Source organism: Podarcis raffonei, chromosome 15 (genome assembly GCF_027172205.1).
Source record: "Podarcis raffonei isolate rPodRaf1 chromosome 15, rPodRaf1.pri, whole genome shotgun sequence".
In the NCBI taxonomy this organism is placed as follows: Eukaryota; Metazoa; Chordata; class Lepidosauria; order Squamata; family Lacertidae; genus Podarcis; species Podarcis raffonei.
This window is the reverse complement of record NC_070616.1, coordinates 27,696,862-27,720,700: the sequence shown is the minus strand read 5'-3', so window position 1 is coordinate 27,720,700 and position 23,839 is coordinate 27,696,862. Positions and strand designations below refer to the sequence as shown.

At 43.8% G+C, this 23,839-nt stretch overlaps 1 protein-coding gene across 8 annotated transcripts in view; it reads left to right on the top strand.

Moving 5' to 3' along the window:
• CADM1 (cell adhesion molecule 1) overlaps window positions 1-23,839 on the top strand; it is a 514,437-nt gene that overhangs the window by 243,978 nt on the left and 246,620 nt on the right. For 3 of the 8 annotated variants that reach the window (XM_053367115.1, XM_053367117.1, XM_053367113.1), the window contains exons 6-8: window positions 1,301-1,400; window positions 2,889-3,061; window positions 9,263-9,328. In XM_053367115.1, coding sequence (XP_053223090.1) covers window positions 1,301-1,400; window positions 2,889-3,061; window positions 9,263-9,328 — 339 coding nt within the window. Of the gene's footprint in view, window positions 1-1,300; window positions 1,401-2,888; window positions 3,062-9,262; window positions 9,329-21,232; window positions 21,266-23,839 lie in introns of all 8 variants that reach the window. The other 5 variants (XM_053367111.1, XM_053367109.1, XM_053367114.1 and 2 more) reach the window with 3 other exon arrangements.

The window sequence follows — 23,839 nt, the reverse complement described above, 5'->3', positions numbered from 1 at the left end:
TTTAAATGTTTGATGTCTTACTGTGTTTTTATATTTTGTTGGAAGCCACCAAGAGTGGCTGGGGCAACCCAATCAGATGGGCAGTTTGTTGTTGCTGCTGCTGTTGTGGTTATCATTATTATTTTCTAGTCTGTTCCCTCCGTCTTAATAATAAAATAATCAGCCAATCCTTATTGTAAAATGATTCTAAACATTATAAAATAAACATTATAAGCATTATAAAATAATACTTGTTGAGTATGTAGTAATTAGTGCACATGTCTTCTTAACCTTGTTTATATCCCAGGATGAGAAGCAATGGTGATATCACTAGCAGAATAGATAAATTAATAAATAATATAAACATGTATTCTAAGCTGTTCTTTATTTCAGATTTTTGAGGGGGGGTGTTTTCCCCGCCGTTAGATGTAACTAACTTCTCTTACCTGCCACCACCTTCAGATATTACAGTCTTGCATTCAGTTCTTTCATTTAGTGCAGATTTGCTGCCAATTCCAGGAATTAGATGTGGGATTGTGTGTAAATCAAAATGGATAAAGCGGCGCTCAATTGGCTGCCTTGAGCTGATAGCGTTCTGGTTAGATTGTTTGTTGCTCCGCATGTGCCGTTGTTGAAGGCAATGGACTTTGTAACTGCGGACTTGGGCTCTTGTTCCTACAGGGTCTTTCCAAAGGATTTCTGAGCTGCCTCCCTGAGTGCAAAATGCCTTTAATCCCTCGGTGTGTTTGTGTTTGGGGATTTGCGAGATTCATCGGCACGAGCAGAAGTCTCCGCTTTGTTCCAACAAAAGGCAGCGGCCTGGCATTTCTTCCCTTAAGCTTTTCCTAGCACAAATGCACCCATCGGAGCCTCGGCGTATTAATATGCCACGGCACAAAGTATTGTCAGCCCATAAAATATGATACATGATAAAATGTATCAATTCTGAGCGCCACAAATCTGCCGTTTCACCTCAGCATGAAGGCAAATGAGTTTCCTTTAGCTCGAGTGAGTTCAGAGATAAACTTCAATTTAACAAAATTTCATTTTGCAAGAACCAGTGGGGCTGCTGCCCTTGGTGTGCGGATTCCTTATCAGTGCGTTAGGCTTTGGAGGCTATTAGTCAACTTAATTTGGGAAAATGCCAGGATAATTTGCTGATTAGACGGGTGCAGCGGAGAGGGGCAGGAGCGTGAAGCTGTGTCAGTACAAAGTTTTTGTTTCACGATCTGTTTAAATGCGCGGTTGCTTGATATCATTCGTATGTTGTTTTGTATGCAGACGTATAAATTGATGTTTGTATTGTGTGTTTGATGTGCAGATAAACCTGAAGTGCAAGTCCTGCAGAACTCCCCTGCGCAGCCTCTAACGAGAGAAGGAGACCTCCTCGACCTTCTGTGCCAAGTGAAGGGCAAACCAGAGTAAGTGGAGGACCTGAGACTCCGTCAGAACGTGCCCATCCACGTTACTGGGCTGTTCGAGGAGAGTGCTTGCCTCCTTCTGGTCTTTTTCTTGAGCATGTTCAGCACCCGGTCCTGTTCTCCTGCGTTGGTATGACGTTGCATGTCTGAAGCACAAGGCCACGAGAACGCACCTGCAGCCATGGTGGGGAACCTGGGGTGGTGGGAACCTGTGGCTCTCTAGGCATTGTTTGACTCTCTCCAACTCCCATCAGCCCCAGCCCATGTGTCCAGTGGTCAGTGGTGATGGGAGCTGGCATCCAGCCACACCCAGAGGGCTGCAGATTCCCCACCCCTGGTCCACTTCCACCCTTCGACTAGCAGGTAGGTTTGTGTGGCTGCAGAAACTTGGAAGTGCCCAAAGGAAACATTGGCCGCAGTCGGACTGCAGATAAAATGCTAAGGAAAGTTATCTATTTGAAAATGCTAGGGGTGAGATTCTAGAAAATATAGGTCTCCTCCCACCAATACTAAATAAGAAGGGCTTTGCCCTTACATTTTCCCTCTCCTCTGATTTTGTTTTCCACGGTGAAAACAGCTTAGATTTCACTCAGTTTTAAGTTGACCTTCTCCTCCAGTATTTTCCTTCTTTGCTCCTGAGCCTGCCCTTTTTTTCAGTGTCTGTTTTAACGCGTGAACCCTAACAGAGACATCTCTGATCAATATGCTCCTGTTTTGAAATTTTTAGCTACAGAAGACTGATCCTTTCCTCTCACCCCAGGCTCAGTCACTTTTTATCCATCATCTTTTACTATGAATTCAGATCTAGGGCTGAAATCCTAATGTCTGCTTACGTGAAAGTAACTCCCCTTGAACTTAGTAGAGCTGACTTCCAAGTAAACGCATAGGATTGAACTGTGCGCTGCTTTCCCTGAGCTTTTCTTTTTTCTGTTTAACTGTTGTATCTTTGCAGAGCCCTTTTATTCCTGCGTGTGGTATATTATCCTTCACTTGGTATGTGTAAAGCTTTGCATATTGTGGCTTTAAACTTGTTTTTCCAAATCCTGTGTGAGAAGAGGAAGAGAGAGGGGATGATTGCTCACTTGGAAATTATGTCTCTGGTGTTCTTTGCAATTCAGAAAGCCGAAGGAAACCGAGGACATTATGGACTGATTTACCTTAGTTATGTCTCTCTCCAACAAATGTTTTGCGTTGCTTCCAGAACATGCTAAGACTTTGATGGAAAAGAATTTCAGAGCTGAGAAATAATACCCAAGCATCCTCCTGTGTGTGCCCCCACAAAGAAAAGGCTGAGCCTCCCTGCTTTTCCAATTGCATATTGTCTCTCTCTCTCTTTCTCCCTGCCCATTAAACTTGGATATTTGTTACTGAACTCAACTATATCACAGGAAGAAAGAAATGCTACTTATGACATTGACTTAACATGCAAGTAAAAGGGTTAGTAATGCATTTGGGGTTATTGTTTTGTTTTGTCTTCTCCCTGCTTAGGCCTACAGATGTGTCATGGTTAAGAGTAGACGACGAGATGCCTCAACACGTTATAGTGTCAGGTTCAAACCTCCACATTAACAGCCTAAACAAAAGCGATAACGGCACATACCGCTGCAAGGCTTCCAATGAAGTGGGGATGTCCTTTTCCGATTACACACTTTATGTATACGGTACGTGAGACAAACACGCCCTTCTTCCAGATGTCTTTATGCTGAATTGCTGGCAAATATTCTGGGCGGGGGTTGTGGGGAGGGGGGTAGAATAAGAAAGCAGTTTGATGGAGAAAGCAGCCTCTGATAACTGTTCAAACTCGGCACGTTAAGTGAGTGGGTTGTTTAAAACACACACAGAAAACCCAAAACCAAGCCTATTTACTTCTGTCTTCTTTCCCCCTTCTGATTCAGACTGTGTTTTCTTCCCATGTCAAGTAAGCAACTACTGCCTGCACTGTCATTAAGTGCTGGCTTGGAGAAGGGGAGTTGCCAGATGCAAAGAGGGGCAGGGCAATAAACATCTTGGAGTCATCCTGTTTCATTTCACAATCCAGGACAGCTTCAGCCATATTCCCATTTGTATTCCAGTGAAGTCTTTTCAGAAGCATCTGAAAAAATGAGCACGGGAGTTTTTATTTTTATTTTATTTTAAGCCAGGCCTTCTTTAGCAAGTTAAATAACTGAAGATGTGTGCTGATAATGTAACCCAGCACAATCTGGAAAGGCAAGTCTCATTCTGCCTGTCTTCAGCTGCCAAAGAGGCACTAAAACATTTGCTAAGGCATTTTCTTAAAAGTGCCGTTTATGTACCTGCTTTAATTCTGTTTTCCTGGGTTTCTTTTTACCATTCCTTAAAATGTTGTGGCATAAATAGCAGTAATCCTAGCCTGCGAAAAGAAAAATTAAATAATTTCCCACCCCCACTCGGGAGCTACCTTTCAGAATGCGGTCCTTTCAGCCTTGGGAATACTGGTGTGTTCTGTGTGACATGAACACATTGCTGCTCTGTAGGCTGTGGTGCAGGCAGCGTGGACAGATAAATCAAGGCATCTAATAATGAGAGCCAGTTGTTTTCAGATCATTGTGTTCCTGAATCCCCTCGGTTCCAGAAGACTCTTTCTAGGAAAACTTTAGGGGGTGATTGTTGGTTGCAGTCCCATTCCATGAAATATCACTTCACATGTGTAGGGCATTCAATTTATATAGCAGGCTCTGTCGTAAATGTTGCAGCTTCAGAATGTTTAATGGGTAAGTTGCCTTCAGTCATTCCTTTCCCATGCATCCTCTCTAACCTCCCCGCAGCCCCCCGGCCTCCAAGTCTGCCCTCTCCAGCAGCTTAGCATTGCTCTGCATATTGATGCTTGCAATGCAGCAGCTCAGTCTGGGCTTCTGACCCTGTGCACTGTTCCAAGTTGTTATAATCTGCCAGCCGTCATGGGCCTCCATCCTTGACATTAGTTTGCAAGTGCAGAGTTGGAGCGGAGCAGTAGATTTGTTTGCTCGGGGCACAAAGCATGAAACCCACCAATTGCAATCTTCACCCAGGGAGAGGCATTGTGAGGTTCCTCTCTGTACTTGTATAGATCAGCTAACTGCGTAGTTTATTCTTCCCCTGCCCATCCATCAAAATTATGTGTACATATACAGGTAGGAACCTTTAAATGGTATAGAGTAGGAGAGTGCCCTCCTGACGATGTTACCTTTGTGTGGTTGCTCCAGAGAAGGTGTTTTGACTTCCTTGTGTGATTATATAGGCCATAAAAGGTAAAGGTACCCCTGCCCGTACAGGCCAGTCTTGACAGACTCTAGGGTTGTGCGCCCATCTCACTCAAGAGGCCGGGGGCCAGCGCTGTCCGGAGACACTTCCGGGTCACGTGGCCAGCGTGACAAAGCTGCATCTGGCGAGCCAGCGCAGCACACGGAAACGCCGTTTACCTTCCCGCCAGTAAGCGGTCCCTATTTATCTACTTGCACCCGGGGGTGCTTTCGAACTGCTAGTTTGGCAGGCACTGGGACTGAGCAGCGGGAGCGCACCCCGCCACGGGGATTCGAACCGCCGACCTTTCGATCGGCAAGCCCTAGGCGCTGAGGCTTTTACCCACAGCGCCACCCGCGTCCCGGTTATATAGGCCATAGCTGCCCCTAAGTCTAGTGTAAGAGAAGTGAAACTTGTGTGAATGGAAGTTAATTGGGCTGGAAAGATTAGGAGGACAGTGCATATCAGATGATGTGTACAAGTCTTAGGAAATATTGGTGGGGGAAAATTCTTTTTAAAGTTAGGATTTAGAAAAGTAACATTTCCAAACAATCTAATCCTTCCTGCAGAACAGCTTCTCATGGGTGAGTTGAACAGACGGTTGTCCTTGCCATTGTTACACTGAAAAATGTTTAAATAGTAGGATTATCACTGAAAACAACCAAATGCTTTCAAAGAGAACAGGAGAGATAAAATTAATAATGGAATAATGCCCCTATCCCTCAAATTCAAATGCACTGTTCCACATACGTGCCACCATTTCCTTGTATCTGAAAAACTTTGGACTGATACTTTCTCCCCTCAACCAAAAACCAAGGCTTTCAATCAAAACTGAAATATGTTACCGCCTGTACCCATTTTCAGTGGGAACATCTCGGGGGAGACTGACATGCCTGCCAAATCTTGCAAGTTTAGTTGATGAAAAAAGTGGTGAAGCTAAAAATTGAGAAGGCTCAGGAGACAACACTACGACCCCACGTTGGGGTCACCAGATCACTCAAAACCTGTTAGGTGTTTGCTATTGTTAATCAGGTTTTCTGTTGCATGAGCCAGTTAGAGGACCATGGATCTGAAGATGTTGTACCATGGAAATGCATCAAATCAAAGTCTCTTTCAGTACCTGCCTAATACAGTCAAATGCACTGGCAGTGGAAGCTGGATATCTGTACCGTGTACAGTGTACTATGCATTCTTTTTCTGACCCCGGGGGGGGGGTGTTACCTGGAATTGTCCTCTCCTGTGGAAAGTTACAGCAGAGGTCAGCTTTGCTGACATCATCTGAGGGAAGGAGCAGCCCTCATTTTCTTGATGATCTCCTGACCTGAATTGTGTATCAGTCTTGGCTAAGTTCCTGGTCTCAGGCTGAGGCCCATCAAACCTCTGCTTAAAAATTAACATGCAAATATATTTAAGCAACAAAGGATCTAAGAAATTATCAACAGCGGAGCCAACCTTCGGCACCAAACTTGCAAAGCCCAGCTAACAGCTACTCCTCTGATGGCATCTTACGTTGGCATCTGATTGAATATGGGAGAATGCCGTCTATAAACACTCACCAGGCAAAACTGGTTTCCGGCTTCTTTGCCTGCTTGGAATCACCCATTTCAACACAGTCTGGCAGCAGGAAAAATAGGTAGTAAACACATTGTCCCTAGTCAAACATGACTCTGTTTGTAGAGTAGCCCCTGCCATGTACAGCTGAGTGGGAGACACAGAATCTTATGTACCAGGCACAATCAACCAATGGATTCTTCTGCATCTACCTCAGTTGAATAAGTAGGATCTGCAGGTAGCACTTATAGAATCATAGAATTGGAAGGGACACAGGGGTCATCCAGTCCAACCCTCTGCAATGCAGGCATCTCAGCTCAAGCATCCATGGTCATCTAACCTTTGCTTAAAAACCTCCAAGTAACCCCAGCCCAAGTAAAGTTTGTGTGAAAGGGAACTGCATGTTTCATAAATGTGTTAGCAACAGGATTGTGGAGGCCCCTGACATGTCACTGTACATAAGTGTAAATTCCTTGATGACATTTTGAAGCAGATTCATGGGGGAAGGGGGAGAGAGATCTACCTCAAAATGGCACCTCTGTGATGAGAGACAGCCTGACTCTGAGTATCAGGCCCTGGACACAGAGATTGGGCATCACCTTCAGCATCTGACTTGCCCCATTTGAAGGGTGAATGCAGGATTAGATCAGTTGTTGTTGGGTTGTTGTTGTTTTTTTAAAAAAAACACCCACAAAAATAACTAGATAAAAATAAATTGTACTGGCCTGCTAGGAGGCTACGTACCTTATGTTTTTCATGCTGGCAACAGGAGAGGAAGCTTAAGCATGCGGCTTCTATTAAGCTTAGCATACTAGTTTTAAAATGCCTTTTACTGGCAGACAAGGCTTGGGGCGGACCTTTCTACCCCTCCTCTGCTGGCCTGCTGTGTTTCTGTGCTGCTTTCAAAGGAGATAGCTCAGAAACCAAGTGGTCTGGTAGAGGATCCTTCCTTTCTCTGCTAGCTAGCTCACTCTCCTGTGTGTAATCCCTGGCCACATTTGGCTTTCAGGGAAATAGTTAAATACTTGACTGGACTAGATGAACCTCCAGTCCGATCAAGCAAGGCGATTCTTATCAAGTGTCAGATGTTGTAGGCAAAGTTTTTGTGTCAGTTCCCCTACTTATCTTCCAAGTTTTCCAACCTGAACATGCATTGGGCACCCATTTCTTTTTCTGTTTTATCATGTGTGCACTGGTGGTGGTGCTACTGTTGCTGCTCATCTCAGATCAGACTGCGAGTCAGGAACAGGTACTAACCTACCAGATGAAGACCAGTGCCATAGGGAGCACCCAACCCTTCTGCTTCCTGATTCCTAGACCAGGGGTCAGCAAACTTTTTCAGCAGGGGGCCGGTCCACTGTCCCTCAGACCTTATGGGGGGAGGCGGACTATATTTTGAGGAAAAAATGAATGAATTCCTATGCCCCACAAATAACCCAGAGATGCATTTTAAATAAAAGGACACATTCTACTCATGTAAAAACATGCGATTCCTGGACCGTCCGTGGGCCGGATTTAGAAGGCGATTGGGCTGGATTTGGCCCCCGGGACTTAGTTTGCCTACCCATGTCTAGACCATCAGCTCCTTTAATTTCACCACTTAAGTGAGCGCTGAATTGATTGCCTGAAGGTTTTCCCAAACGGAGGCCTTGACCCATTGGTATTGCAGTTGCTCCAGACATCTTGGTGGTTGCAAACATTCTCTCACTCAGTGACGCCGCACCCAAGTGATGTTTCCTATCTCCTGAGGAAGTTGTGCCAAACACAATAAAGGTGAAGCACATAATTAAAGTTTGGGTGTATTAATTAGAAAATCTGAGAGCTCACTCGGAGATGAAAGAGTAGCAGATGTGTCAATGATGAGAAGTTTGACATGCTCGAGATAAAATTTAAAATCAAAAGCCTCCGAACTGTTTCATGCTCCATTATTGTGGATTCATTCCTGAGTTCAAAGTCTGGTGCTCTACTTAACACATTCAGTTTGATCATTTGGGCACAGATATGTGGTGGGTTCCCCCCCTCCCTTTTTCTTCCCTCCACCCAGTAACTTTTTATGAAGTCGTGATGCTGTCTCTTCTGGATAAATATTTGATGCTTCTTGAGATTGTTTGCTGTTGGCTTTTGCAGGTCAACCGTCTTCTATACATGCTGCTCCCCCACCAACCTCTTTTTTTTTTTTAAATGGCGGAGGGAGAAATCCCCTTCATCTTTATCTGTTGGGACCATTAAGGGATGTGATATATTAAACAGGAGGGAAATCTGTGAGCCCAGACAGAGCATTAATATTTATAAGTCACAAAGACATTGACTTTATTTTAAAAGAAATCTCACTAAAATCTTCCATGCATCCAACTTGATATTTAGTCGTGACATTCTCGTTCCCTTTTGTATTTATTACTGACTTAGAAGTAGTTTTATATCCTGCTGGGATGTATTGATGGAGGGAGAATAATGAAGTTAACTGCTCTGGAGAAAGGCAGAGGGAGAGACGTACTCATCTGCTGTTGATATTTAGTCTGTTAAGCTCAGCAGGGTCTCTCTCGCCTGCCCCACTCCTAGCCCCTAATTTTTAGATTATTATTTTTTTAAGACAGAATAAAGACAAAGCATTATTGTTCTTAATGCATTGCAAACCGTCCTCTTAGCCATAGAAAACATGCAACTTTTTTACTTGCTTTGTGTTGTTGTTGTTTTTCATTTGTATTGGTTTTCCCCCCACAGGCTTTTCCCATACCATGTCACTCACGTATCAATGACTAATTTTGTGTTGTGTGTTGCTTCTCCCCACCCCACTGCCACCAATTTGTCCTAATGTTTGAGGGCAGGGAAATGTGTTGCTTTGCTTCAGTCATCCTAATCCAGAGCTTCTCCACCAAATGAATGGAGTGCCATCCTCACATTTTAGCCTGCCCTCTTCTCCTGATACTTAAGACCTACTTCATAAGGGTGGGCAAGAGGGTATAACCGCCATCCTTTATTTTGCTTCTTTGTTAATTTATTGACCAGTTTTATGTTCTGCTCATATTTTTTAATTTGCTTTTTTTCTGTTTCCCTTTTTATGTTTTATCTAGATCCCCCCACAACTCTCCCTCCACCCACAACAACCACAACCACTACCATCCCTGCCACCACCACAGGTACGGTACCTTCATAAACCATAGATAAAAACCGAAATGTGTGTTACTTTCTATGAAAACCAGATGGGCAGAGGTTGGGGGAGGAGATAGAGGAGAGAAGGGGAGCTGCCACCACATTTTTTACACTTACTGTTAATTTATTTTGTTTTGTTTTGCTAGCACTGGAAAGTGGGACCCACCAATAAATGATAATGGAGGTCCCTGAAGTCTCAAACATCCTGCTCAGGGAGTCCATAAATTAGCATTGCCCAGCCACCCCACCCCCCAGGTTCAGTTTGAGTTATTCATGCTTTAAAACGTAAAGCACTGATTCTCACTTTGAACTTTGGCTTCGATAGTATATTTACAAGCATGTTTCTTTACACTAGGCAATTAATTTCGTTTTGATTTTCAGTTATCATAATCTGCTTCAGTATCCTGCAGCCATCAGCACAGCGTACACAAACAGAGCTTCTTCCTGACGCTTTCTAAACTAGTTCCCTCTGAATTTTAAATCCCTGCCCTGCCTTCCCACCCATCACTTTGAGCCAAGATACATCCTGCACAGTCAACCGCCATCAAACATCATTTGTACCACCCACCCCTTCCTGTGAGCTGCTCTCTCCCTCTTCTGATAACCGGGCATGGTTGCCAAACCCATCTTCCATTGTCATCACCACCCCCTGGATGCTTCTGTTGCAGCTTTTTTTATTTTTCTTTCGATACGAAGAGATGCCAGACAGAGTCCTGTACGGAAGGTGAGACTGCACTACTCTCTTCACAGGCAGCCTTTGATCTTGTTACAATCTCCCCTTTGCTTAACGCGAAGTTTGCCATTCACCTTCCAGGCAGTTGTTGTGCCTTCACTCTCTTTATGTCCCTGTCTTCCGCTTTGCTTTCCCAGAGATTCAGAATTAATGGATCTGTACAAATAACAAAAACCTTTCCTTCCAGTGTGCCTTAGCTATCATTTTCTGTTGTCTTGTCTAGCCTTTTGCCTCATTACATTTTTCTCCTTCCAGGATCTTAAGAAACCAAAGCTCCTATAGGTTTCTGTGTGTTCTCAGAGTGCCTGAGTGGTTTGTTTTGTCTGCAGCATTATGGAGTGGGTCTGCCCACACACTGACCCACCATTTACCTTCTAGCACTTTGTGGTGGTGGTCCACAGGTTAACCTCAACATGTGCCTTATAAACCTGTGCAAGGAGCAGACTGAAGTCTCCAGATAAATGCAATTTGAAGGGTGGAGGGTCTCAGCAGGCTACCTGATGAAGAGAAGAGCTCATTTTCATGTGAAATGACTTCCTGAGTTTAAACCGTCATGGTGTGAGGTGTCTTTCATGGGAGGCAAGTTAAGTTGTGGCAACTGTATTGCTTTTATAATCCCTAATAGATGTTCAGACTCGACTAACTTTCCCCCGCTCACTCTTTAAGACTCTGCCTTCATAGGGGGTCTTGCCATGACCTCAGGGTAGAATATCTACTTCTGGGGGTTTGCAGTATGAGGTCTTTTTTTCTGCATGGCTAGGGGTTTGCATCTGATGGGTCGGACCAGAAGACATTCATCCTGCTTTGTTTTTTCACCACCTAAAAGTGAAAATGTAACTTCGATGGGAGAGGACATCTTAGGGCGACTGGGTATCGAGCTAAACTCTCCTTCAGGAGTAAGTGCTCAAAGCAAAATATGTGTGCATTAAAAACTGCACCCAGGTTGGTGCTGGACAGCGAAGCAGAGTGCTTTTTAAAACTCAGAGTAAAAATAATGTAAATTGGAATGATAGAGAAGGATTCTCTTGCTCACATGGGGAAAGACAGTAATAAAGCTCTGGCCAGCAGTATTTGGATGGGTGGGGGAATTGACTGTAAATTAGCTCTCTCTGCATCACCATCCAACCTCTGAGAGACACCAGGAGGTAGGAGGAAGATGACTAGTCACTGACAGCTTCTTATCCATCATTTTGTTGTTCCTTTTTGTTAGGCTCTGGCTCCTCAGTTTTTCTTTAAAACCAGCTGAAACCAATGGGATTCCAAAGTCCATGTTTCCATATAGGTGGACCATTTCACCCACTATTCTTTTAAAGAACTGACTTATCCCTCTTCTTCACCCCTCTGTTTCTGTGGTTGCTGTCATCTATAAATATAATAAGACTACTTCTTTATGCCATTTCCATGCCGATTCTGTGGATTTTAATTTCACAACGTTTCCCTCTGGGTGCTGCTAATTTTGTTTGTAATTTTTGTTCGTATTTTTTTTTAAGAAGAATTTCCCCCTTCTTTTTAAGCTTTATCAGTTTAATTCCACATAAGCTGGTAATATGGCTCAGTTTCATTGCAGGAAATGTTGCAGACAAGATGCAATCTTCTTCGTGATTGGCTGTGTGGTGTGTCCTTCCCTTCCTCTTTTTTCCACATCACTCTTTATATTACCTTCAGCCACAATCAGGAACCCAACAGACCCTTTCCCCTGTAAGACTCTTCTGATGAATTGGAATCTTCCATCTCTTCCCAGAATCCACAGGCTCCTTGTGTGTGTGTGTTAATTTGTGTGCGTGTTTGTGTGTGAGAGAGAAATTAATTGATTACTCCTATGAGTTGTCCATTGATTAATGTCTCATAAACTCATATATGGGTGAAGACTATATTTATGAAGCAAAAAGCTCTCTCTTCCTAGATAACAAGTGTGTGTGACACAGCACACATTTCCTCCTATATGTGTAAGAGAATGGACATTCCCTCTTTTCAGGTGGTGTAATTTCCCTCTGCAGTTTTTATAAGCACCTACTTTAAATATATATGGTTCATCTTTTTTAGCTGATGGCATTTTGGGCAATTAAAGGTGTTAAATACCAATTAACAAAAATGTTGCAATCCTTCTATACAAATGAGTTGGAGGGCTTCAGATCATTTGCACACTTCAAAGTAGATATAATGGTGCTAGCTCAGGGCCTGTCAGCATAATGGGTCCCAAAACTCAGGTAAGTAGTAGACATCTTTGTTGAAATGTGGGTTTTGGTATCTTATGCTTTGCTCTTTCAGCAGAAGATTAAAACAGTGAATGGGACCAATTGGGGCTCCTGATTGTGGCCACAGGTAATCCCTGGCTTTTAGTTGGATTTAAGCAACTGTTTTCCCCCACCCCACCCCTCTTCTTTAAACCAACGTCTGGCCTCCTCGGAAGGTAATTCTGGACCCTTTGCTTTAACTTAAGGCATTTCATCCACGCACCAGCCATCTTATATCTTCTGCATACAGTTTCTCAAGAGCTATATCTTCCCTAGGCACAAAGTGCCCTTGTGGTGGTAACAAATGATCTGGCACTGAGGCATAGTTAAGCTGAGATTGCCACTAGGACAACTTTGTCAAATCCCTTCTTTCATTCTCCCCCCCCCCTTTTCCGTGATGGATGGGATCTTGCAGAGTTGCTGTGTCTTAGCAGACAAGCTGCGTAGGTATTTATCTTATCCTGAAGGCTTGATATCTTCCTGCATGGAATTTAACTTGGGCTCTCTCTCTTCAAACAGATGAAAGGTTAGAGAACCGAATGCCCCCCTCCTTCTCCTTTTCCGCAAGAGAGTAGGCTGCCTGCTTAAATTTGCCTTGTATATTATTGCCTGACAAATGGGTACAGAAATGAATTTCCGTTCTCTCGCTGCATTCTGTAGTACTTTAGAGCCACCCATTAGCCTTAAAAGCTTCAGCAGCCAAACACCAATGATTAAATGTCGGTATAAAACTCCAGGAATGTATTTTCTTCCTTCCGTGCTAAAGGTTTGTGTAACCGAAAACCATTCTCCAAATGAAATTAGCATAATTACCAACATTTTATGCAGTAGTCACAGGGAAAAATGCTTTCCTAAAAGCCTCAAGGGGCAACAGATCATTTCTGCTGTTGCTCTTACCCCTTCCCACATTGCCACCTGCTTAAAACCTATATATACAAACACATAGAGGCTTGCAAAGTCCAGTGGGTGTAAAATACCTCAGATTCAAGTTTGGGTGCTATGGGTGACCTTCATAAAGCCCCAAGCTCTTCAATTAAAATGGGCAGGTGATAATGATCCCACTGTTCTTGGCAGCCCCTTGTCATAGTCCCTGGAGTGAGGGCAATTTAACAGTATAGTTGCAATGTCATTTGTTTTATGCTAGAAGCCTGCAGTTATCAGTCCCAAATGCCTTCTTTCAAGCCTGACCCCAGTTAGTTGTGCCTGCAAAGGAACTCCAGCACTGCTGATGAAGCACAGTAAATTATTTTATTTCTTGCCCACATTGTAATTAAGAATGATTTTTCCATTGGCCTTTGATGGCTAGTCTCTGGATGCTTCATGCTCTCCCCACCAAGTTTCCCCTAACTAGAGATCCGTTTCCCAGCATGTCATGTGATAATTTGACTGGGTAACCCTTTGTCTATCACGGGTTCGATTCATTTTGTGTTTGGCCCTCTCCCTGGCAAGCAGCACCGCTTCCCCCCAACCCCATAAAAACCCACCACCCTTTTATATCACTTCAAAAATGTCCTTGTGGCTTTATTCATTAAGACATACAATATGATATGGCAGAGCAAGCTGCATAATTTAAATTGCCCCTGGAGTCTTCCCTTGAAATGTTCCATTTGGACAGCTGTTATTTTCTGCGAGATAATTAAAAAGTTCTTAATATTTGTTTAAAAATAAACCCTTCTTTTCTTTGGGGCAAAGCACATTGTGTGTGTATGTGTGTGTGTGTGTTCAGTTTATCTTTCCTCCTCCTCCTCTGATAGACCAATTGTTCTTCCACCCAAGTACATTGGTGCTTGTGCATGTGTTGCAAGTGCAGGCATGGGCTTGCAGCCTCCCCTGTTCGTCTCTTGGTTTCTGTGCTAATAGAACAAAAGACATCTTCAGCATCTTCCCATGGAGTCCCTAGTGCTGGAACTGGCATGTTGGATCATGCCTAGGATGGAGATTCCATTATGTCTTCAGCAGGGGCACCAGCACAATCACAAGCAACTTCGTGATTCCTCCAAAACTCACTCTCACTCACAGCCTGAACATGTTATCTGTTTTCCTTCCTGTAAAACAACATTATGGCTTTAAAAAAAACAAAAACCAGACTGAGATGGTGTGGTGTTAAGATAGCAAGAAGGTTACAAAAATGTTCATGTACTAGTCTTCCTCCAGCCACTTTAAACAACAGATGCAGTGGAATTAATGGGCAATAGATTCAGACAATGCATCATTAATTTGTGGAATCTGCTGTTGCAAGATGAGCTTTAAAGGGAGAATTAGACAAATTCCTGGAGGACAATTGGTCTGTCATTGGGTATTGAGCATGGTGGCAGAGGAGCACCAGTGGCAGAGAGTTATTGCTTTCATGAACTTCTTGCAGGCTTTTGGGGAACTTCAGGTCTTCCACTGTGGGTAGCTGCCAAATGCTGGAATAGATGGGCCCACCTGGGTTTCATCTTGCAGGCTTTTCCTATGTTTTTAGAGATGTACTTCAGCAAAGGACTTGAGGTATTTCACCCGAGGATCTAAAATAAGTATTTGAATGTCTTGTAAATCAAATTAGTGCCAGACTGTCTAAAATGGTATATTTGACCCAACACAACCCCGCATTTGACTCATTGGAGGCCCAAACCTGCTCACTTCACCTTTTAATTTGGTGCTTACTGTCACAATATACAAGGGAAGAATCACATTAGCGTTATCAAAACCTTGCTTCAGACATTTGACTCAATCTTCTTCTTTTTTTGGTTGTGAGATTTGGATAAATTTGTTTGAGAGTTTTTTGTGCATATTTGCACTACAAATATTTAACGGATGTAAATGTTTGGAATCACTCCTTCCCATTTTTCAGAAATTCAGAAGAAGCAACCACTGTTCTTCTACCAGACTGATTTTTGTGGTGTGGCACATGTTTCCTTCTCCACAGCAGGTTGGCCAAGCTGGTTTCCTCCAGATGGTTTGGTTTGTGGCTGCCATCAGCCCCGAGGTCATCTTACACCACTGCTGGCTGGGACTGATGGCTGTTGTAGTCCGAAACATCTGGAGGGCACCAGCTTGGTGAAGGCTGCAAAGGTGGCCTTTGTACATCCCCCGAGACGGGCGTTTGGTTCCCAGGAGCATTTCACAGACTGGCATAACCTTCAGTTCCCGCAAATTATTTATTGTATCATCTTGGCTTTCTGTGGAGGCTTCCTTGTGTCTGTGGTAAAATGTCAAGTTAATTTAGAGTTGATGTTGCGATCTCCTGACATTTTCATCCACTGTGTGACCACATTAAAAGGGAAGAGAGGAGGAGGTAGAGGCCCCTACACCTGGGAAGAAATAAGTAGGAGAAGCTGTTTCTGCTGCCAGTGCACAGCCAAGAACCAGCAAGAGCATTTTCTCCCCTTTTTAATGGAATCAAACCCTTGCTCTGAGGAAACCAGTTTCACTTATGCATTGAAAGAAAACTTCTCGAATTGAAGGGGGAAAGGCAGCTTCAATCATATTAAGCTTCCATGTATTCTGATGGCTTCTCGTTTCATTCCTAGCATACCTGGAAGCTCCAGGAATTGTAAAAGAAATGTACAGTTTACCTTGGCTTCTGCTACCCCACTTCTGGCCAGTCAGCTGTGTCGACAGGATTGGTCCCACCTGTCCTCTTGGATCAGCTGCTGAGGACAGCAAATGATGGGTACACTGAACTGGCTTCCTCAAAACCCCCCTCTCCTGCAAAAAAAGAGGGGGGCAATTCTTCTAGGTTCATTGTGCAACTCCTATTTGCTGCGTTGGGACTTGCACAGGAGACATTCCAGCTGGGATTGGGTGACCTTTGATTAAAATTGCTTTTTGTTTCCCCCAACGCCAGCGCTAAGGTGCTTTTGCATGTTCACTCAAGGATGCTTCATTTCACTAGGCTGGAGGCCTGGATGGAGAGCTGTGTGGAATGAAGCGTTAAATCTCTGCCCAATATGCAGTTCCATGCTTCAAAAAATAATTTTCTATGCTACACAAAACTACTAAACGGATCCTGATTATTTTTGTGAAACATCTGGTCTGCAAATGAAGCTATCTCGTGGGTGTAGTACAAGCAAGACGCTGTACAAAACGCCTCTTCCAACGCTCCCGCTTGGAAGTGCTGTTTTGCATAGCGTGCTCTTGTTCCGGCAGCAGCGTGAGACGGGGCATCTCCTGCCCTCTTCCTTTCAGGGTGGTTTCGCTCGCTCTGTCTAGGCCTGTTACATCCCTGCTTCTGTGTTCTTTCTGCCCTGCAAATCCTGCAGTTGTCTAGTTTAAATGAAACATAATACAGATCGAAGGAGCTGAGACGGGGGGAATAAATGGAAGATTTTGACTATGTCCTGCTTTTTACAGCCACCTATAGATCTGTTTCCATCATGCATTCTTCTAAGCATCCCAGGGGCAAATGATTGTCCAGCCATAGGGTGCTTGAGCTCAATAATCTTGACCCAGAATGGCAGCTCTTTAAGCTCTGTGGGCAAATTCTATGTCAAATTACCCGCTTTTTCTTCTTTTTAAAAAACAAATAAATGCAAGATTATGTCTTAATAGCATGCTTTGATTGCAGCATGGCATCTCAGGTAGGTGATAATTATACAAACAGTTACTACTCTGGGGAAAGCATAGTTTCTCAAAGCAGGAGCAGTTAAGTTGCCTAGATTCTATAGGCTGGCAACAGATTTAGGACTTTTTTTTAAAAAAACTGTCCTTGGATTTTCATTTACGGAACCCATTCTGTTAGAGACTGTGGACTAATTTTATGGATTAGTTTTTAAACCCCCCAGTCTGTCACACTCAGTGAACAATTTTAAGTTGGAGAGAAGCCATCTGAATGGATTAGAATGTGCCACCGAGGAGTTTGAATGCCACTGTTTCAACTTAATATCGCCCAGCTGTCTCAGAGGCTGGCTTGTTAGGGGGGTGGGTAGTTCTTTTACACTGACCATGTTAAATGACTGATATCCAAAGGGATAGACAATGCCATCTCCCCCCACACACACACTTTGTAAGATAACATCATCCATGACAAAATATTTAATGTCTTTGGTATCTGGTTATGTTTATTTTTATTATAAAGAGTTTCTAACACTTGAGATAAAAAGCATCTTGATACTTGGAATGCAGTTTTCCCGCAGCTGGGTTACTCTTTCCCCAGTTACAATGTTTGGATTATATTTGAAAAGCAAACACATGGTTGGTAAACACATAGATGGGGTGGTGGGAGGGAAAGAAGGGAGATGCTGAGAAATGGGGGACATGCTTCTATTATTATTTTTACTCCACATCCTCAGTAAATTTTAAGTTTGTCACTGCTCTTTAAGACCGGACAGACAATTGATTCACTCTTATGCTGTTGTTTTACATGAACTAGTGGCTTTGTGAACGGGGTATGCCATAGTATTGTTAGCAAATAGACTCCTTTTGTCCCCTCTGTCACTTGTGGGACCGTACGGTACTACAGAATTTCTGGCAGATTATTTTTGATCTGTTCCTTAGTTCCTTACCCCAAGGAGACAAAGCAGGTAGTAATTCCTCCTTTCAAAGTGGGGTGGGATGGAGTGGGGGAACCATTCTTCTTCTTCTATGTGTTGCTTTCTGCTTTTGAAAATGAAGCCATTTGTTCCTGGACATCACTGTAAAGTGCCTTAAGAAAGTTATACATATATATATATAATCAGCATGAATGCCATTGCTAAACCAGGAGCTCATTTGGGAAGATGGCCTAGACTGAGTTGGACTTCAAGGCAGTGCACCTTTTAATCATTAACTGCTTTATTTCCCGCTGTGATCACCCAGCCCATCTGCTAATCATAACTTTGCCATTCCAGCTGCAGCCAACATGATGTTGTTTGACTTTGAATATTTGTTCGCCTTTTAACTGCTTGAGAACTTTGTGTTTCATTTTTGTTTGTTTGTTACCTGCTGATCTCTGTCCCTGGATGGGAAAAGCGAGCTGCACTGTCCACACGGAACACTGTTCCTTGACTAATAATCTTTTTCCAGCATATGAGCAGAAGTTCTGATTTCAGCACGGTTTAATTTTGAACCGGAAGTTCACATAATTTCCCACATACATAAACAGACACACAGAGGAACCAGGTTAGTCAATTATTCTGGGGAGAGCATGAAATTTCAGGCGTTAACACACAGCTCATCCAATTTAATCCTAGCATCCCCTCTGACCTTTCCTTTACACTTTTGAATCCCCCACCAGTTAAACTGAGACATTGTAGGCTATGCAATTGAGGATGAAAGGGGCAGGCCTCAAACTTCTGTTTCATTAACTGTCAAGCATTTTTGATGCTTTAATTTTGCCAAAGCTCCCAATGTGAGAACAGGAGCTTGGTGGTCCTGAACTGTGTGTTAGATTGGATTGAAAAGTGGAAAACTATCTGTGTTAGAATGGAGGATAAGATGTGCTATAGGTGAATTGCTGTCATATAAATCTTGATAAAACACCTATTTCAATTGTGCAAGGGGGTGTTGCTTTTCCTTCAATATTTTAAAATGTGCCAGCCTGTAAGTATCATGTATTTTACCCCCATGTGGATTATGTACCTGTATTATTATTATTATTATTATTATTATTATTATTATTATTATTGTCTAACCCTTGCTCTGGAAAGTTAAGTATGCATTGTCCTCTGTTTGATTGCAAAGGGGAAATGGCCCCTGCTTTCTATTAAGTGGAAAGTCTGGCCGTCTCTGGATTCTGAGGGTGGCATGTCAACTGTGGAGAAACACCTCCATGGGCTTGTCTTCTGTAATAATAGAAAAGCTCAAGTTCTAGGGTAGTTTATGAACTCAATTACATGTTGTGGAGCCTTGCAGAAAGCTATTCTTTTGTTCATTTAAACATTGCCTGTGCTGAACTAAAGAGGAACCTCCCAAACCTTCTTTTGAGGTAAATGGCCTTGTTTGTGCTGCTCTGCAGAAACTCTGAACACTTAGCACTTTTTGAGCTGCTCCCAGAACAGCCGCCTCACCAATCCTATGGCCCCAACCCACATGTGTGGAGCTAAAGGTATATCAGTTTGTTGCTGAAATGGAAAGGGGGACAGGACCCTTTATGTCCAACTCCTCCAGCACAGATGGCAAAGCGCTAGCTCACAAGCTGGAGCTGGCCCACAAGTCTTTCCTCCACAGCCCCCTGCCCACTATTCTGACCTTTAGGGAAGGGGCTGCATGTCCAGCACTGATCCTATGGCCAGCGTGGCATAACATTCTTCATCCTGCTCATCATGGAAGCCAAGCAAGCTGCCTGGAGAGGGACTGAGCGATCTGTCCATCCTCAGGCAGCCCACTTTGTTTCAGTGCTAGCTGTGTGCATAGCCATATTTTCTGCACAGTGACGGAAGTTGGGAGAGTAGAAAAGAAGTTGAGAGCCTTTGCCTGAATTGACTTCAAGCATTTTTCTTCCAGTGAATTAACTTTCCTTCCAGGGTCTTTCTCTGTTGAAGGCAAGCCCCAGCCCCCCAGAGAGAGAATAGGGGGTTGGTTCATTCATGGGTGCTGGTTTACCCATGGAGGAAAGCAACCTTAGTCCCCCAACCCCCCAAAAAAGAAATGTTCTCTACTCCCGCCCACCCTAGGATTCTAATGTTGCTGAACAAGTGAAGGCTTAGCTGATTTATGTGATAATTTTTGTTGTCATGGCTGAACTGTGGGTGAAACTAGGCAAAAGCAATATGTCTAACATATGTTTTGACGTATACAAATAGTCTTTGAATAAGAACTCTTTACACCCTTTGGGGATGCTTCAGAAGGTCCAGAAACCCAAGACTTAGGAAGGTAGGGAAGACCTTTTCCAGCGAGGTACATGGAGAATACATAGCATCCTCTACACCCAAAGAGACACCTGAGACTGGGACTGGGCTCCCTCAGTAAAGCTTCAGAGGGCAAGGCTGCCAGAGGACATCCCATATAGGAATGTTCCTCTCTTTGGTGCATTCACAGCCCTAAGGTAGGAGTACGTTTGACAACCCACTTAGTCCCACAAGCACTGGAGTCTGTCATGCTTGTAGCCTACATGCTGTTAAAATGAACTGAGAACGGCACACTGCTAGAACTGAGGTGCCCTTTCATTTCTCTAGTTACATCCCAAGCAACAGGAAACTTGTGGAAACGTTCACAGTTCTTCTCAGTATCTGGTCCACAGAGCACTCTCTAGAGATTGAGATCTTTGCAGAAAGCTTTTCTTCAGTTTGCAAAGATGGAATCTGTTCTGTCGTCTTTATATATGTATCTCTTTATCTAAACTATGCATGACTTGCTAGAGGCAAGGCTACCTCCTCAATGATGACCTGTTTTGCAGCGTGAATGCAATGGCGTTGTATGCATTCATTCTTGAGAGACTTCCTATCATTGGTATTCCCCGGGATCAGGTGGATGCAGAATGTTGCATAGCATCCACAGGTATTATGTGCATGACAAAAGGGAAAGGAGACCCCGGCAGCCAGGTAATGCACTGACTCCTCTGGCATTCCCACATAGAAGGGAATGTCTTTTGCAAAGGCAATGTTTGAATGTATGAAAGCTTCTTCAAGACTTGCCTCTGCTTTCATAGCCTGGAGCCCTTTGATGTCCCTGTGCTCACTTCCCCACGGAGCAGGTGGCTCTGGTGTTTCTCCCCACTTTGCATGTCTCCCTAACTCTTGACCACCAGAAAGCATCCCTGCTGGCAAATCTCCAGAACCAAAGCAAACAAGGGTTCCCTATCCCACCCCCCTCAGGCTCACAGCTTTTAAGCTCAAGGCATGTCTCTTTAAAACAGTGCAACTCACTTCAAATGCTTTTTGCCTTTCATTTTATTATTGCTTGTCACGCAATGTTCTTTGAAAGCTTGCTCATATATTATCTGTTCCATTTTTTCCATTTCCCTTTTTTTGCATGCTGTTCCTCCTGTTTCTTCCCTTCCTCCAAACCTCTGTTCCCGTGTGTAGACACAACGGCGACGACAGAACCGGCAGTTCACGGTTGGTATTGCATTCCTGTTTATCTTTTCTCTCAGCAGCGCTGTGCTGAGTGGCAAGGCAAGCCTGGGAGGAAAGACAGGGGGCGGAGGGGGCGGGCAGAGAAATGAGGGAGCCAGAGATAAAGTTTTTTTTTTTAGGGGGTTGGAGGACTAATGCTTCAAGTGGACTGATCTCATAAATATGCCATGATTTTTAAGACTCGAAGGGATGTCTAGCCTTGTCATTTCTGCTGCGAATTTAGCATTCAATTGTTGCAGGCCTGGGCATCCAGCTATTCCCCAAACCCAGCAAAAACAGCAGGCATATCAGAGCAGAACAAGAGGAACGGCTGCATTTCAGCAACCAGTATTTCCGACAGTCAGAACGAAACATTCCAGAGGAATCTGGCTTTGGAAATTGTGGCCCAAATGTTGTTTTAATTGTAATGCCTGCCATTCCCAGGGAATCTCTCAGGTATGCAAGAGAGGCGTAAGACATTTAGTATGCTGAGGCAGTTCCACGGAGTAATCTGTCGTGTCATAGGTCACCAGGAAGCCTTTCATTAGCAAGCTTCTAAACACATGCTTCACTGCAACGGGCTCTCCCTGGCCATGGTCAGAACAGACGAGCAAGCTCACCCCACTCACCTGTTTTGCGTCTCTTCCTTCAAACAGCTTGACAGCTTTCACGTCCCCCAGATTTTAAAGTAGGATCCAGTATCACAGACTAGTAACTGAGTTGATAAAATAACTTTAATATACAAATTCCATTTGCCTGACTAAATTTTAACCCATAACCTTATTGCTAAAAGTGCACCCTGTCTTTTCTTAAGAAGCACAAGACTTGGTGAAACTTATTGGAATGATTGCCCTGAGTGAAAGAGCTGACATGGTGTCCTCTAGATGTTGTTGGACTACAGCTCCCATCAACCCTGGCCAACCCTGCTTGGCTGGCGGGGGCTGGCGGGAGTGGTAGTTCAGTAACTTACAGAAGGCCGAACATTGGCTTTGCTTGGTCTACAACTGTGAGCAGCTCTGAGTTTGAGACTGGGGTCTTCCCCAGCCTTTGTCACCCAATATTCTTTCAAAGTTCACTCACTCCCAATCTATTTTATCAGCCTTGAGGGAGACTTCTGTACCAAACATCACATTATGGTTATTGTGCAGTTCGTAATCACCTATCCATACATAATCCAAAGGTTCACAAGGGGTCTACTAGGTCAAATTATTCATGACACTATAACATTGGAATGCCCTCCCCAAGGAGGCTCACCTAGCACCTTTGTTACATTTCTTTAGGTGCCAGGCGAAAGCATTCCTCTTCTCCCAGGCCTTTGGCTAATTCAACAATCTTTGGCCTTTTAAATGGGGAGGGTAATTGTTTTTGCTTGTTATTACGGTATTTATCATTGTGTTTTTATATTGTGAACTGCCCTGTGATCTTTGGATGAAGGGTGGTATAGAAATCTAATAAATAACAATATTAGTTTAATGTGGGATGCTGGTGGCGCTGTGGGTTAAACCACAGAGCCTAGGACTTGCCAATCAGAAGGTCGACAGTTCAAATCCCCACGACGGGGTGAGCTCCCGTTACTCAGTCCCTGTTCCTGCCAACCTAGCAGTTCAAAAACAAGTAGATAAATAGGTACCGCTCCGGCGGGAAGGTAAACGGCGTTTCCGTGCGCTGCCAGAAGCAGCTTAGTCATACATGACCCGGAAGCTGTACGCTGGCTCCCTCGGCCAATAAAGCGAGATGAGCGCCGCAACCCCAGAGCTGGCCACGACTGGACCTAATGGTCAGGGGTCCCTTTACCTTTACCTTAGTTTAATGTAAAACAGATTTCCTTGTTGCGTAGGGTGCCAGGTCTTCCTTTGCAGTTGCCATTTGGGAATTACTTGAGCACGCCCAGTGTCTTCACTCTGCATGCTCCTAATAGAGATGGACATAATTTATTGAGGGCCTGCCATTGCAGAGACATGGAACTGGTATCTGCCTGCCTGAACATTTTTCAGGATAGCAGCCACTGTTATCAGACATGGCTGCCACCGTGTTGGAAGTCCCCAGTCATGTGCAGTTGGGGCACAGTGCATGCACCAAAGGAGTTAGAAGCATGGACGTGAAACATTCCTGCACACGGTCCTGCTGTCCTATTTCTCTGTATTCTAAATGTGTGGGAAGGAAGTCTTAAAAATTCCAAAGTCAGCCTTCTCAAATCCTCAGTTTTCGGCAAATGCTGAAGGAAGAGATGACAAAGCATATTAGACAAATACACATCTTGGATGTCTGTTTGGCCTAAGAGAGTCTGCATGTTGTATTTTCATATTCAGCAGTTGAGTTGCAGACTGGAGAGCCCACTATAAATTGATAAAATCCCACAGGAATTAGCTTGATTCTGTTTGCCTCTACATTTCTAATTATCATACTATTAGGAATTTTGGCTCAACGAGTAGACATTTTAACTGAAACCTTTTGACTATCACTGAAGTGTTAAAGCTCTGTATGTCTGCCGCTTCAGGCCCATAGTAGCAGCTAAAGCTACCTTCTGCTAATAAACAATTATTAGTGATGGGTTTATAATTGAGCATTAGTCCTGAC